The 16,874-nt window shown below is 47.7% G+C and overlaps 1 protein-coding gene across 2 annotated transcripts in view; it reads left to right on the forward strand.

Moving 5' to 3' along the window:
• LOC144105234 (uncharacterized) overlaps nt 1-16,874 on the forward strand; it is a 55,374-nt gene that overhangs the window by 34,123 nt on the left and 4,377 nt on the right. For both annotated transcript variants that reach the window (XM_077638382.1, XM_077638381.1), the window contains 8 exons: nt 20-142; nt 3,484-3,580; nt 3,801-3,896; nt 6,128-6,205; nt 10,159-10,407; nt 11,731-11,942; nt 15,075-15,177; nt 16,532-16,598. In XM_077638382.1, coding sequence (XP_077494508.1) covers nt 20-142; nt 3,484-3,580; nt 3,801-3,896; nt 6,128-6,205; nt 10,159-10,407; nt 11,731-11,942; nt 15,075-15,177; nt 16,532-16,598 — 1,025 coding nt within the window. The remainder of the gene's footprint in view (nt 1-19; nt 143-3,483; nt 3,581-3,800; nt 3,897-6,127; nt 6,206-10,158; nt 10,408-11,730; nt 11,943-15,074; nt 15,178-16,531; nt 16,599-16,874) is intronic.

Consider the following 16,874-nt stretch of genomic DNA (forward strand, 5'->3'; position numbering starts at 1 on the left):
TGCACTGTTGTACGTGCAGGGGTCGATCAAGTCACTCAGAGTGCAACGGCCTCGACCGGCGGGTCATTGTCCTCAGCAGCAGCGGCAGCAGCAGTGGGTCCACTGAAGGGCCCGACAGCCCCCTACCAGGAGTGGAACTCGGGTGAGCACTGGCATTGTTCTTTTGAAGAGATGAACCATCCCGATGGACTTGTGCAGCTGCCATCACTGAGCATTATGCCAACCCTTGCTTATTGCCTGATGCATGCACTTAACAAACTGCTTTAATGCACAGCTTTCTGTTGCAGTTTCTGTGTCTAAATCTGCTGTTCAATGACAAACAGGGCTGGACCATGACATTCCTGGTTTCTGCAGTTATGTTTCTGTGGCTTTGAAACTGCATGATCGCTGGTTGCGGTGCTTCTTGGCTTGCTTGCTGATGGCTTGCGATTACATTTATGAATGTGGTGTGACTATCGGGCTTTGTTTTGGTCCCACTAGGCTTTTGCAACATTAGAAACATTTTATTAACGGTGAGGGTGCTAGTGTGAGGCTACGTAGATTTAGGTAAACGGCTGCAGCTTGGGAATATTGCTTTGGAAGCATTGCATGACAAGAGACAGTCCTGGAAAAAGCCTGGGACTGCATGGAAGTTTTGTCATGAAGAAGCAGGAACACAGTGCTAACGACAAACAGCAACTGAATAAATCAAACAAAGAGCCGTTTACAGTAAATCCTTGTTAATTTGGTCTTCGAAGAGGTGGAAAAAAATGTCCGAATTACTCGAATGTTGACTTATCGAATGGCCCCACAAAACTGTCGAAATCCGTTCACTTCAAAGCAAAATATTCGGTGGAAACGAGGCAATAGCTATCTGGTTCACGGTGAAAGGTAGCACGAAAAGAACAACGGCCAAAGGAAGAAGCAAGACATGACACGAGCGTTCAGTCTCCATAGCCATCTTCTTTTAAAACTGCGCGAAAATGGTGAATTTTCGCAGTTTCGTCAAATACTTCAATTTGTGCACACTGTCAGGAGTTGTTAGAAGCAGAACTGTTTCACAGTGGTAAAGGTCTCCACGGCATCTTTCAGTGTGTGACCCGCTACCGCTGTAGCCTCTTTGCATGTGACATCGCATGTCAGGAGGCATTACTGCAAAAGCTGCGAACAGCACGCGACAAGCATGGAGTTTCGGCCATCTGAATAGTGGTAATAGCACGCAGACTGAAGCAAAGGAAGTAGGCATTGGCGCCAGAGCAACAAGATGGTTTTAAAAAAAAAAGTTGGCAACAAGGCAGTGATTGTTCAAAATGGTGTATACCTACGGGCTCAGCTGGCTGGCCGATATGCTCAGCCAATAACCACCATCACTGCAGTCTGACTGCAAAGCTCCAAAAACGAAACTATGTGGCTGTACTCTTGACCTAACAATTTGTCAACACGTCTTTGTTGCGTGCACATCAGAGGGACATAAGAAACAATGCAACATGCAGTTCAGGCCTGAAGACAAATATTTGGGCAAAAGCTTGTTGAGCAGGCCATGTCTCTACACGGCACCACTCTTGGGATCCCTTCGGAATGAACTGATGCCTACCCCAGTGAACATTAATGAGGCTATGCTGTACATAGACAAGGGCTGCTTTCTTGGAAGAAATTTGTGTTGTCCTCCAATTAGCCTTACTGTAGTGCTTAGACCTTTGCAGCTCTCTTTACTTGTGGTGTATGGGAGTGCGGTTTCCTTGGTTCTTGGTTTTGAAGGAAACAAACTACAAATAATGTTGTTGTTTTTTTCAAGTATGAAATGTGTATACCTGTGTGATTCTACATGTTTCAAGCAGTGAGCATGACACAACTGAAGAAAACTCCAGATTGAGCTGGCCTGCTTTAGGGACTGTCGATTGAAAAAAAAAAATCTTATAGAGATGTGAAAGCAGGCACTCTCCAGCCATTATAAATATGACCTGCAATGTGCTTGCATTGAATAAGAGTCCAAGTGTCGTTGCTGTGGAGGGACTAATGGTAAAGACATTGGGCATATCATGGCAGTCAGTTTTCACACTAGTAAGAATCTATACTGTATACTGCAGAAATTTCTTGCTCACGTCTGGTGTGAGTGATGAGATTTGAGATGCTCTTTACTGAGAGTGATACTTGCATTTCTTGTGCTGCTGTAATGTCAGTGACTTGGACTTCTCGTATTCATCCCTCTTCACTTGCCTTTTTGCGGTGCACTGCTGCATGATGCAACAAAATCAGGTGCGACCAAGTGCAGATGAAGAAGCTGAACCGCGCTTTTATTCAACTAAATGCAAGCGGACTAGTGGCTACCTTTTGATACAAGACTGTTGCATAATGCTTTTGTGCAGTCCATGCTTCTGTGTGCATTGGGCAGTGTTTGCAGTTTTTGTGAGAAAGGCAAAGGAATACTCCCTCTCTCGAGGTTTTCGTTCTTTCTGAGAACTTGACAAGATAGGGTGCCAAATGCTTTGCAGTATCCAGGGGCACTGTCTGCCCCTCTGTAGACTTGCTAGAAAGCAGCTGGCTGGAAAGGGATAACTTGGCAGATGATTGCTGACAGTGTAGACGATATCCGACAGCCTGGAATATGCACACACTGTGCGGTTTTCGAGGATCGGGAAACAAGAAAACCCCAGCGAGAACAAACAAAAAGACTGCACGCATTGTCAGCCCTTCTTCTCCTTTAGAATCACGAGAGGAAGATAAAGACGACACTTAAAAGAAAGCACGGCTTGCAAGGAGCCCTCTTGCAGACCTTGCAGATCGTTCGCCTTTTCACTGTTGCCCCGTGCTCTCATGTGCTTGGAAATGTCGTGGCTCATTGCCTTCATGTGAGTGAGCTTTTGCTCTTGGGCCTTGGATATTGGTCCTTTTGCTTCTTCTTAGTTTCTAGCAAATTGGTCATTTTGGAAGTTTACCTGTGGTTAATGCAGTCTGTGCTGAATGTGAATGTGCAGTTGTAGAGGCAAAAAGTATTAGATTCAAATATTCTTGTACTTGCACACAAGAACAGAACTAGCATGAGTGGGGTGTTTGCATAATGAGGGCACTCTTTTTTAGTGTCTTTTTTTCTACTTCTTCATTATCATGTCCTGCTGTCTGCATTGAGCTACCTCAGATTTGAGTTTTATGTCAGAAATGTCTAACGTTGCCAGTCCCACTTGGACAGTTAAAAAGTTTCTTTTGCTGAAAGAGAAGGGCAATCAAAGGCCAAAGTGAACAGGCTTTAATCTTTATAGCTTTTAGTTCTAAACTCATTACATGGTCATATGAAAAATGGGTTCCTAATGCTTGCTCAGCAAAACATATGACGTGAGATTACTCGTGTCAGCGAGCTGTTCATTGCATACTGGTGGCTGTAACTAAACAAGCTCAAAGTGGTTTTGCCAAATTGATTTTACAGAAAGGTGTTTCAAGCAGGCGCCTATTGTTATCTTTTTGGGTGCAAAAAGTGCAAGTCTTGGTGCTGTGTGTTCTCCCCTGCAGCTCTGGGGTGCGGTGGACTGGAGGGGGGCGCAGTGTCTCAGAGGTGAAGGAGCTGGCCTATGCCCGTCTGCAGGCAGAGCTGTCTCGTGCACAGCAGGTTAGTCCGTGTGGGCTCGGTTTTTTTTTGCTGTTGTATCGCCCAGTCAGAAATGGCGATTTAAAACTGTAGAAAATGCAGTTGGTGCCATTTAGAATCCAATTGGTTCCTGCTGGAATCCTGAATGGGCCCTTTAAGGGAAAAAATGAATTGTGGTGGTGACAGTGAGTGTGTGTGCATGGTGAGGGCCTGCAGAGGCCATGTGCCATGCTGCATGCAGGAGTTGCGGTTGCGTGATGAGGAGGTCGCTCGGCTCAGCCAGATCCGAGACCAGGTGGGGGCCGAGCTCGAGGAGCTCACTGCCAGCCTGTTTGAGGTGAGTGACTGCTGTGAGGCCACGTCTGACCCCACTGCGGTGTATGCTCTTTTTACACTGACACTTCGTGTGTGGTCTAGTGTCAGGCAATGGTTCTGGCAAGCAGTAGGCACTCAGGTTAATGCTACTACTGTTCTCGCAACATATGTCATTGAATGTTTGAGGGTGCACATCGAGAACATATGAATAGCTTGACGCATTCCATTGTGGAAGTGCTGTGAGAGACTTTTCTTTCATAAATAAATGTTTCAGGTTTCGTTGTTTCTGTAAAAGAAAGCACTTTATGTGCTGCTGAGACCTTTTTGGTAGTTTTTTTTTCTAAATGCTATACAAAGCATATCGCACCGCAGCACATGTCCATCTAGGAACGGCAACAATTTTTCATTATTTATGCGAAATATCCTTACGAAGATATGCGAGATGTGCATTTGCTTTGCTTGCTCTCAAAGGTAGTGCTGTCAAAAATATAAATACTTTGAAAGTGTTAGAAAATTTAGCAGCTGCTATATCGGGATCTACGTATGCTGTACTAGAAGAAAGTAGAGCTCAAGTTCCACTTATCAGTTGTCTCATGCGACGTTTGTGTTGCTCAGTCTGGTGCTTCTCTTTCAAGGAACGCTTGTCCGCACTGATGTCTTAAATCAAATACAAGGCTGTAGCAATGAAAGAATAGCTGTTTAGTCCTTATTATTGAATTTTGACTGTGAGCTCTAGTGTTGCTGGTGTCGTACAGGTCTTGAATGTACCGTACTTACTCGCGTAATGAACCCACTCGCATAATGAACCCGCTCCCCATGTTTGTTGACCAGAATTTAATTTTTTGTTGTTTGTCAGCCTAGCAAGTTACTCAGTTTCCTCAGTTTTCGCTGGCATCCACAGCGCAGACCTTGGCAGTGCGCCAAGCTGCTGCCTGCCGCTGATAACATAATTTTTTTTTTTTTTGTATTGTTACGGGGAAATACTATTTACATTTATTTACAAGCGTTGGGGGTTAGAATAAAGAGTTTCTAGCAGGGAGCACCAACACGAACAGGGAGCTGCATTAGCCTCTTCTTCTTCATTAGTCTTTTCATGGGAGAGGCCACTTAGTCTTCCACTGCCACTTTGTCGTAACAATATTTTGAGGAGAGCTCCTGCCAGAGAGGTGGAGGAGAGGGGGGCGCTTGGCGAACTTGGCAGAGCGCCAAGACGTTGTGCGCTCTAAGCTAAAGCTTAAACATTCGCATTAGACACTCATCACTGTCCTGTTTTTAACCTCCCGTAAACGCGCACCTGACCTTCAGGACCAGTGTTCAGCACGTCCATCGCATCAAAGTGAACGATGCTAAACACTAGCGGCACAAACGTGTCAGACTGTGTGCGTTTTTTTGATGATGGAAGGATGGACCAAGTTATGAAAACTCGACCCTTCCACAAAGATCTGTTGGCAACTTTTTTTCCCATGTAATGAACCCTCCCCCGATCTGATGTCAACTTTTCTGGAAAAAAATGGGTTCATTACATGAGTAAATACGGTAGTTACCAGATTATGCCACACAGCTTGAGACTAAATCTACATCTCAAGCTGTGCACTGTAAACAATTCCAGTGCAGGAAAAATGAACACATGTATCCTGCATACCCCAAGAAAGCAGCAAAGAAGCATCAGAAATGAACACACATAGGCAGATGTCTTGAACATTTATTGTTTACAGTAATGCAGGAAGTAAAATTTTGTGATCTTTTTGGAACCAAGATTGTGTAAAGCATTTCTGTTTGTTCTTTACAAGGACAACTGCCAAAATTGCTTGGAACTATGCGGTGTAACTGAACGCAGTTGTAGAATACTGAAGCTGGCCCATCTAATGTTCTTCATTATCTAAATTTTTAGAAGGAGCTTTCTGCCACTTGTGTTATCCATATAAGCTGAGACCATGTCTTTCCCTAGATTCCCGTATCTAGCGCGGTTCCTTAGAACGTGCGGCCATCCAGTGAACCTTTATTTTTGTATATAACTGCAGTGCTCAGTGAGCGGTGGCCTGCCAGATAATCTCCATCTGAAGTTTTGCATAATTCTGGCAAGCTGGTATACTAGCTATACAGGACCTCAATTTTGAGCTGATCTCCTCATTCATAGCAGGCGACAGATGTTCCGTAGCAAATTTGAAATGAACAGAGTGTGGTTCATTGCCCCCCTTGCAAGACATCCCGTAGGTGCGTGACCTTTCACTGTTCCCATCCCTGTCTTTCCAGGAAGCGAACAACATGGTGCGGGAAGCCAACATGAAGCAAGCGGCAGCTGAGAAGAGGCAGCAGGAGGCCACCCTCAAGGTATGCATGTGCAGCAGCCTCACCTGCCGGCACTCATTCACTGTCATGGAGCCAGTCCTGTAGCTTTGTTTGATGCTGACTTGCAGCGACTGTCAAAAATGGGGCAGGTCCGTGATAAGCGCATGAAGTACAGTTTGTCACTCGTTGTTTGGGTGTTATTCTGAGTGCCGTTAATTTGCAGTTTTACAGTAGTGATGCCCCATGGGTCAGTGTGTGCATTTGCTCTGATCTGATTGCTGAAACTGTGTTGGCGATGCAGGAAGAAATGATGTGCGGGGCTATATGGAACTCGGTTTTTCTGTGGTAAAGGATTGCGGGCATTTTTGATGAGTTTAACACATGTGGGATCTGCTGCCAGCAAACAAGAATGTTGGTGCTGAGCTGTGCAAGGTAAATCAGCAAATGCAGCTACTGTGGGGCTTTTTTTTTCTAAATGTGCCATCACCTGATCAGGGTCTTCTGACTGTGAGGCTTCTTCTTGACCCTGTCTTGTTGCCGCTTTCATTGACGTCGCATCACTCGAGATTTCATTGTGCATGCATGTCTGAAAAAAGTAGCATGAACTTTTTTCATTAAACATTGCAGCAACGCATGCCACAAAGGCAGTCATGCTGCACAACCAGTTTATTCAGTAGCTGTCAGCCATGTACAGTAGAATCTCTGTCACACTAATCTCCATGGAGTCAAGAAAACTATTTGCATCATCAAAAATTGGTATCATCCAAAACAAACAAAATTCTGTTTTATGAGGTTTACTTACGGCCCTGTGCCCATTTAATTGCAACATTGGTGGTGTGCCAGCCATGCGCTGCCACTCACTGCGCACGGCACGCACCGCTGGACTGGGGATCCTAGTGCCAGAGATATACGGGCAGCAAGTACTTGGTGCTGGCAGGGGCAGTTGCGGCTCGTGCATTTGTATCATCCACAGTGGGGCGGGGGGGTTGTTGGTAACACCGAAATTCCTGCCTATTGCACACAACGCACTTTTGCCAGGGCATTTGATGAAATCGTATAAACTGGGATCATATCAAGATTGAACTATATTGTCTCGCAAAACAAAGCAAGAATTCTAGACTTTCGCCTTCCCTTGGGTCAAAGAGGTCATAATGATAGCTGTACTGCACACTTGTCATTCTTGCCACCTGCTGACCGTCCAGTGGGACCTCATGACCACAGGTGGCACATTCTTCAGAGTACCCGCTACTCAGCCCATGCTTTCTTTATGACATACATCCTCTTGTGGGCAGTACTGTGCAGTCGACTGTCGGCAGTTCAAACTGGGACGAGGCCTAAAATTTGTGCAAATTAACGGGAGCCTTTTAAGATAAATGTGAGTTATAAACAAGGTAACTTCGAATTAAGAGGAGTTCGAGAGGAGGCGAACACAGGAGCTTTCAATTATGCTATACTATAGTCCCATCACTGTCTATGCCAGAGGAAATTCACTGTACAACTGTTGCTTAAGGCAGCAGGCACAAATAAATCTGCTTAGTACAGGCCCACTGTGGTTTTGGTCGTGCACCAGCACAGAAAAGTGTGTACCAGAAGTCATTGTATTGCTACACTGTTAGCCCTTTACTGGCGCCGCCATGTGGTGGGACAGCACCCGCTGGACTTCCTCGTCTTCCCCAGCTCGTGCGTTGGTTCTGTGAGTGTGTCTGCTTTGTTAGTCCTGGTGTGCCCTTCTGCCCTTTCTGCCGGCTTTCGGTGACATTTCGGTGAAGCTGCTGGGTAATTTCCCAATGCACGAAGAGCTCCCGGGAGCCTCCGACGACGCCCAGCTACACCCCGTGAACACGGCACCAGTCCACAAGGCAAGCCGCCGCTTGCGAGGGTTGGATCCTGAGCTTCGACCCCTGACGGCACCACCCCGAGCAGTGACGTCCACTGCGACAAGTCAGACCACCCAGAATGCCGTCAGTTCCCCACCGCTGCTTCTCCATGCGCCTCGCACTCCCGCGTCGTTTCATGGCGACAAGTTCAAAGACGTGGAAGACTAGTTGGCCAGCTACGTTCGGGTCGCTGCGTTTAACCTGTGGGACAAGGACCGCCAGCTACGCAATGTCTATTTTTCCCTGGAAGACACCGCCAAGACGTGGTTTGAGAACCTCGAGTCCGCTATTCCCACCTGGCGAGACTTCCGGCGACAGTTGCTCGACACCTTCGGCAGCAACGAACAGAAGGAGCGGGCTGAAGTTGCTATGCAGTCCCGAGCGCAGTGTCCAAATGAGAGCATTGTCATGTTCGTAGATGACATGACGTGCCTCTTGAACCGCGCAGATCCTACCATGTCTGAAATGAAGAAGGTACGTCATCTTATGCGAGGAGTCAAAGAGCAGCTTTTCGTAGGACTTGTGCGCGACCCTCCTAGCACAGTGGTTGACTTTGCTCGGGATGTGACAAACATGGAGCGCGCTTTGCAGCAGAGGTTCTCGCATTCCGGCCGTCCGGCGAATATAACTGCTATGGATGCCAACATGCCGCTGCCCGGCACCAACGGTGAGGCCCTCTGTGAGCTTGTCAGGAGCATTGTGCGCGAAGAGCTAGAGAAGCTTCGCCCCTGTCAAGCAACACCCGGGTGTCTGAGCCATCTCGGTTGTCATTCGTGATGAAGGCCGTTGAGCAATGCAGCCAATGGCCTGTCCCCAGCCGCCACCTGAGCCGTATGTCAGGACATACAGGGAAGCGTTACGCAGCTCTGCTCCAGCGCCACTGGCGTTTTACTGCCCTGCTTCTCCTGCACCGCATCAATGCTTTTCGACTACGCCTGCGCTCTCCGACGCACGACCACCCCTCAGCAAAGCACACGCGTGGCGCACATCGAACAACTGGCCCTTGTCCTTCCTCTGCGGTGAAGCCGGCCACATATACTGCGTCACTGCCCGTATCGTCGGATGGGGCTGCAAGGGTTTTCACCAGATGCACTCTAACCACGCTATGGTGAATGACCCCGTGACATCGAGTAGTACCAGACGGCCAGAGTCCCCAATGCGCCCCCGCCACAATGCCTGTCCAGGTCGCCATCGCTCCGTCAGTTCTCTTCCCCAGGTCGCCAGCAATCCATCAGACAGTCCTCTAGTCTATGCCGGGAAAACTGAAGACGGTGACCTCTGGGGGTAGGGCCGCTGTTGCTCTGCAATTCGAACAAGATCCTCTGCTCGCCAAATTGACCCTTCAACCCGATCTTCCACCTCCTGCTCCGACCACCTTCCTACGCCCAGAACAGCCTCTGCTCGATGCCCCACTTCGGAACCTTCCACGGCGCGCATTCCAGAAAATGAGGTTGTTTCCGCCGAAATACCTGTTCTCGCTGACAACCACCGTGTGACTGCCCTCGTTGATACCGGTGCAGATTTTTCTGTTATAAGTTGTGGTCTTGCTACCCTCTTGAGAAGCATGCTGACACCCTGACACGAAACACAAATTCGGACCACTGGCGGTTAAGCTGTGATGCCGCTCGGTGTCTGCGCCACTAGGATAGAGATTCGCCGTATCATCTCCACTGGCCATGTGCTAAAGACAGAAACGCTGTTACAGTAAAGCTTTCTATCAGTGCTGTTCATAGTTAATGAGGAAGCGGAACGTTTTGGCTCGGGAGTAGGAAACCTTGAAGTAAGTATTTATAACCTGCAAATAAAGAAAATTAAAGGTTGTAACAAAAGGCTCAGTGCATTATCCGCAAAGGTCGTTATTTTCTTGTGTTTGGCTTCAGATCTCATGATGTGGGTTTCTCTGTTTAGCTCATTTTTCTTTTGCATGCCCAGGGATATGTATATTAATCTTTCACAATTACAATTAACTCTCCTTTTACCAGTCAGCATGTTCGTTTGTCACTCTATGCCATTGTGCATGCAGTTCGGGTCACGTCCTTCAACAATTAGGTGCCCAGCTGCTTCACTGTTTTGAGTGCGCTTCCTGACAGCAATGACTGGGCCCCCTATTGACCGCAGGTGGAGGTGCTGCAGGCGGAGGTGAGCGCCCTGAAGGCCCTGGTGCTCACCTCGACGCCCAGCCGGCCAAATGCGCATCTGCACCCGCAGCTGAGCCGGCATCGCCACAAGCGCTCGCCATCCAACTACGAGCTTGCCACGTGCCGACCACCCTCTCCACCGCAGGCACCTCAGCAGCAGCAACCTCAGCCAGGCCAGCCTCAGCCGGGTCAGGCAGGCAGTGACGGAGCAGGACCCGACCTCTCAGAGGTGATGACGCCATACACCAGCTCATGTTATATGAGGCCGCCTGTCTTTACAATGAAACCTTGTTAATTAGACCCCTGTTAATTCGCATAATCCAGACTGGTGCCGGGGTTCCACCAAATACCCATATAATTGTATGCCATTGGAAGATGGCTTATACGGATGACCCAGGACAGTAATCTGTTAATTCTGACACGCTCCTGAAAGTGGCACCTACAGGGGATCATCCAGATATTCGTCCTCGGGCCTGAACTGCATCTTGCATAGTTTCTTGCACTCTGACGTGCTCACAACACAGGCGTGTTGACTGGTTGTTAGGTCAAGGGTGCTTCTGTATAGTTTCGTTTTCAGGGATTTGCTGCTGCCTGCAGTCATGGGGCTATCAGTTGCACATATCTGTTGGACAGCCTAGCCAATAGCTACACGCTGTTTGGAAAGCTGAGCACCTTGTTGCTGATTTTTTTCTTTCTGTTTTTGTGAAACCGTCTTGTCACTCCTGTGCCAATACATGCTTCTCTTGCTTCCACCCACATACTATTTTGGTTATTCAGTGGGCTGAAACTCTGTGCCTGTCATGTGGTGTTCACGTTCACCAGACAGATTTTGCTTTCACATCAATAGGTTCTGACAGTTTTGGTAGGCCTTTATATAATTTAACATACGGGTAAACCTGGCGTATTTTTTACTCCCTTGATGTCCGAATTAGTGAGATTTTACTGTATCAGCTGCTATGGCCAGGCCTTCCCTCAAGATTTCATGGCCGCTGTCCACATGACGTCACATAGGTAGCATACACATGTAAATGAGTGAGGAGTCACATAAACGACTGTTGAAAATAAATTAATCATATGGCCCATTTATTGTCATGTAGATCATAGTTTGTCGGTAAGTGACATAGCCTAATATAAACCCCTTAAAATGTGAGCATGGTCCCATTACATATACATGACTGCAATGGCACCTTTTGTGCAACATGACCCACCGAACAGCTTACCATGCAGCTTATACCTTATTACATGATTGTTCCTTGATCCTTTTTTATTTTTTGAGCACAAAATTTTTTCTGTATGCAGGCCCCATGCTGCATTTCACATGAGAAACTTTTCTGAATCCACAGCACATTGTGCCAGTTGTTAAAGCAGGCTTGCAATCAATTGCTGCCAAAAGGGCTGCCATGGTGTTGAAGTTCTGCTGTAGAAGGCATTTTTTCAGATTGGACTTCTTTTCAGAGTGCAATTGAAAATGTTTCTTGTAGTGGGCCTGGTACTCTTGACGGCAATGGAGGTCCTGGAAGCTACAGATATGCCCCTTGCTGGAAAAATGCAGGTGGACCCAGTCTGCCACCGGGAGTTTGTGCGGTGGCAGGAGAAACCCTGTGTGGACAATCGGGAGGACCTGTTTGTGGCACGGCTGTACCGGGAGGACGTGCTGCCCTGCCTGCACTTCCCCAACAGCCATTTGGCTGCCCAGGTGCTGCGTGCCATCGAGGAGAACTGCATCACCATCGAGGCGGTCACCGCTGCTAACCCCTTCCCCAGGTGGGTGGATGTGGAAGGGGGGGGGGGGGGGGGGGGGGTGCAAGGCCGGGAGCGAATTCTGTGTTGTCACCACCTAAGCATGACTGTATTTGTAATTGGACTTCTCTTTTTAAGGATGTTACTGTATTTATTGGTATGCTTATGCTGCTGTATGGAATCACTGATGTGTTCTTGTTTGTTGAATGCCCACCAATGATTTTTTTTCGTTTTTCTTTACGGTTAATTTTTCTTTAGTTATTCCGTGATGTGTTACATTGCGTATTGGTGTGCTTCATATGAACTCCTTCCCTCTGTACAAACCCCTTTAACCAACCCCTTTAGAGTAATGCCTTACTGCAATGTAGATATGCGTGATGAATGAATGCACAGACGTATGGTGGGGCTCTGTACTGGGTAAAGTGCACAGTCGTGATCAGCATTACTGAGTGTGCTGTTGCCGAAGCCTTTCACACACTCGCCCGCTAACCAGTGGTGACACTGTCGAGATGGGCTGAGGAATGGACACTGTTGGGAATCAGTGTGAACAAATGGTGAGCTGTGTGAAAAGCACAGGGAGCAGCAAAGAAAAAAAAGTTGCCCCCGATTTTCCTGTTTAAGCACAATGCAGCTGAGGTGTGCTAGCCCATTTTTTCTTGTCTAGGGGCAATCATTTGAATTGATGCAGGGGAAATGCAATCGCATTTGCTTCAGCATGCACTGCCACATGCCATGGCTTCTCTTCAGCAATTTCAGCCACCTGTCTGACACATTTACAATAGCCGACAGGTAATTGGGACTCCAATAATTAGGAAATTTCGGACCTCAATGAGGGATTGTCAGTCACCCCCATAGAAACGCATACATATTCGCGACGAATATTTCGGACTTCAAAAGTCCGGAAGTTCGATTTTTCGGACTAATTTCAGTCGTCTGCGGGCCAAAATCGACTTTTCGCCAGCACAAAAGGCACCATCTTGATTGAGGTGGATTTACGCTGCAGTTGGATTGGCTTGACATACTTTCGATACCTCATTGTTGCCAGTAGAGATCCCTGCAATCTCTGACACTTCGAGGTGGCAGCCGGATTGTCGTCGCCGTCAACTTGCTTTTGTCGCCGACGTTGTCGCGGGCGGTTATCGCTTTTCCCTGTTGAAAATTGGTTGTTGGGGGAAGGAAATTGTGCAGGAGCTATCTTGCGTCTCGGCGGGAAGGGATAAAGGAGGGACTGAGAGAAGAAAGAAAGAAAGAGGTGCCGTAATGGAGGGCTCCAGAAAAATTTTGGCCACCTGGGGATCTTTAATGTGCACTGACATCGCACAGCACACGGGCGCCATTGCATTTCGCCTCCATCGAAACACAGCCACCATGGTCGGGTTCCAATCTGGGTACTCCGGATCGGTAGCTGAGCGCCCTAACCACTGAGCCACCGCGGCGGGTCGCATACGTTCGCCATTCGCCGTTTCGTCACTTGGGTTTTTCTGACAGCGTTGACTGAGTGGCGCTCAGTCTTCACGAAGTTACTTCCGTTCACCGTTTTGTGATTGCGTCCAGCGGTTCTGCCAATTTTGAACGAAAAGTGCCTTATCTTTACGTGTGTTTGACGAGCGGTGTGGTGCACACTCGGGTTGTGGACAACATGGCCCCGCCGGGTCCGTCAAAGAAGCGGGAGAAGTATTCCAACTAAATGCGATGACCTTGCTGTCTAGCGTGTACAGTGAAAGCACAACTTTGGCACAAATACAGGTGCAAATCGTCGCCAGCAAGAGAAATTTGCTGCAAGGTAAAATCAGTGACATTTTTAAGCCGATTTCATCTCAGTAAAGTGATTTTTTTGTTCTTCACGGATTTTTCGTACTGTTCAATTATTCGGACCATTTTTCAAGTCGCTTCGAGTCCAAAAAATCAGTCGGCGACTAATTTGTTGAGCCATTGCGAATCATTTTCATTTTTGCTGAGTCATTCTCAGTCCGGTCTCTCCATCCTCTGCCCTACAAGTTGAGAGGGGGATTTCGCTCTAATCACCACCTGCCACAGCTGGCAGGTGGAGGTTTCACCCGGACATGACGGCATATTCGCTAGTGATGACCCATCTAGTGCTAGCCACTAAAACAAATAAAACATGGTACACATGCAACTGGTGCCTTAATTTTTATTGACCAGCACGCTAGCAGCCTCATTTGATGGTCAGAATGTGATGGAAGTTTGGAGTGGAAGCATTGAAAGAAAATTTGATAGGATCATAAGAACGCGGTGCATGTATACGAAGCTCCGAGATCAGCAAAGTGATGAAATATAGCACGAAATGAAATTCTTTGCCTGTTTTTAATGCGATAGCATTAGAGGGCGACCGCCATGACGCGTGGCGCATCTGCTTGACTTCAGACTTGATCACAGCCTGCCTAACAGTGGTAGGTTACAACCTGGCCACCATATTGTGAGCGAACCACCCACTGTGGCAGTTAAGTTAATGATTGGTAACGAGAAGTTGCCCAGGAAAAGGAATCTGGGTCTTGCAAGCCCCATTGGTGTTAGCAGCGGCCTTTGTAGGGCAGTGGCGCATTGCTTATCCATGGCACCAGTCCACTTAGAGTGGTGTGAGGACTCCCCACAATCTGTGAACGTAAAGTAAAAGAAATCCCCAAGTGGTCCAGATTATTCCTACAGCACCTCTTTCTTCCTTTCTTCTTTCACTCCCTTCTTTATCCCTTCCCTTATGGGGCCGTTCAGGTGTTCCCAGATATGTGAGACAGATACTGCGCCATTTCCTTTCCCCAAAAATCAATTTTAAAGTAAAAAATCACCAATGCCACATAAATGACCAGTAACCCATTAATGCTATTGGATCATACCCCCTTAAAGTGGAGCTACGACAAAATCTGCAGCAACAGAAAATGTTGCTGCTTTAATAGTGTCCACTGAGGATCACCTAAGAGATTATTTTTTTTTGAAGTTGAATTTGTAGATATTCCTAAATGAGGATTGCGATGGATACTTGAATAATAGTTCCAGCTGTGTTACATTCTCTCTTGTCTTTAGCTCCAAGGGTAAAAATGTGGGCTCATTCTTTCTTAACACTGAGCTGTGAGCCTCAAATGGGTGTTTCAAAGTCTTTCAAAGCCTGCCTCCCTGACGCATCATCTTCCACGCATACAGGCGCTGCTCCCTGTTGGAGGCGTCGCGTGTCTGCCAGTACCGTATGCGGCTGGGCGACTCGGGCGCCCCCTGGCACCACATCTCGCAGCTCTGCCGCAATCGGGTGGGTGGTTTTTCATTTGCATGTCAATTAGCCGATCTATCTCGGCTTGCATACATTTGCATTCACTGCATACTGCAACCACAGTGGGGCAGAAGTGGCACATGTATGCTTCATCCCACTAGGACTAGTGACCCTATACTGGGGGACATTAAGGAGAGTAGTTTGTCAGAAATAAAAATGGGACTGATAAAATTTTTATAGTGGAGCAGTTTGGATGGTCTGTGTATTTCTTTCAGAGTTTTTGAAGTGCTGTAGCACTCAAGCCCACATTCACGGAAAAAGCCGTTTGTCCTTCTGGTCTTCCCGTGGGCAGGTGAGCTGTGGGCAACCTGCCAAGGTGTGTGTAGGGCCGTTCATTTTTGGGTAAAACCAGATTTTACCAGATTCTCGGGCCCAAAACATATTTCTTAAAAATTGGTTGTAATCTGATTTCTTCCCGAAAATGGGCCTTCTGGACGATGTCGGTCTTGCAGTCCACAAAGCTGGAGATAAGCGAGAACTTTGTGGATATCTAATGCTTATTCCTTAGGGGTGTCTTCGGTCAAGTGGGGATCTGTCTGGCTGACACGGGAGCCTGTCTCCCCGTCGCTTCCTCGCCCCGCCGGCGAAGAGCGGAGCCGCGAGCGACACGTCTGCCCGCGCCGACGATCCCAGCCGAAGCCCCCATGCCCCCTCTCCCGCGCGCGGGCTTTGGCAGTCTCTCGCGCAGCGATGCTTGCGCCCTCTCTTGCCAGTTAATGTAACTGACAAGGGAATGCGCTCAGCCTCGAGGTGAGACTGCTGCTGCACGGTGCCTCGCGGGAAACCAAACTCAGGGGGCTGCAGGGCAGGTCCCCACAACCTACAGGAAAACCTCGATTATACAAATTTCAGGGGACCGCTTGAAATGGTTGTATAATCCGGGCATCGTATAATTGAAAACCTTGCACAAGGAGTGCATTCTCGTAATAAACGCATCCGCTACTGCGGCTTTCAAAAAATTACTTAAAGCTCTTTACTGTGCACGTTATAAAAGTGCCCGTTTTCGTTCTGTGAGAATTAGTTCCGGGACCACTCGCAGACAGGCTTTTCAGAGACAGAGGGAACTTTAGACGCGGCGCATGAGTGCTCCTGTCCCTGTGTATTAAGTAGACGTCACATGTGCCTCGAAAACAATTATGGACAACGAGATATATGGCTACTTCGACTCATTGAAGACGTTCTGCGGCGCGGGTCGTCGCATGTGTGGGGGTGCATAATCAGGGTTCCACTTACTGGCATCCCTTGAATTGACCACACTACCGGAAGTGTTCATTTTCCAGAAGTGGGTTTTATGTAGACATTTTTTCCAACCAAATCATTCGCTTACTCGCAGATAACGTCGGTGTGTGACCTCTTCTGCTACCTGCGCTACATTCAACAGGGCCTGGTGCGGAGCAGCCGTGAGTCTCCTTTCTTTCCTTTCTGCTTCTGCATCTCTCTCTGGTGACGTGGGCACAGGTGATGGATGGCATGCATGCCCCCGCAACAGATGGTTCAAGTGAAGCATCAAGTGGAAAATCAAGCGGAAAACCATTCACTCTCAGGTGTCTATTAATATGAATTCATGATGTGTAATTTGAGCTCTAAACAATCATGGCAGCATGGCATTGCCTGATATCAGCGTGAGTAGCTTGACAGCGAACCAATGAAACAGACTAGTGTGTGCGCAACTTCAG

Source organism: Amblyomma americanum, chromosome 9 (assembly GCF_052857255.1).
Source record: "Amblyomma americanum isolate KBUSLIRL-KWMA chromosome 9, ASM5285725v1, whole genome shotgun sequence".
Taxonomy (NCBI): domain Eukaryota; kingdom Metazoa; phylum Arthropoda; class Arachnida; order Ixodida; family Ixodidae; genus Amblyomma; species Amblyomma americanum.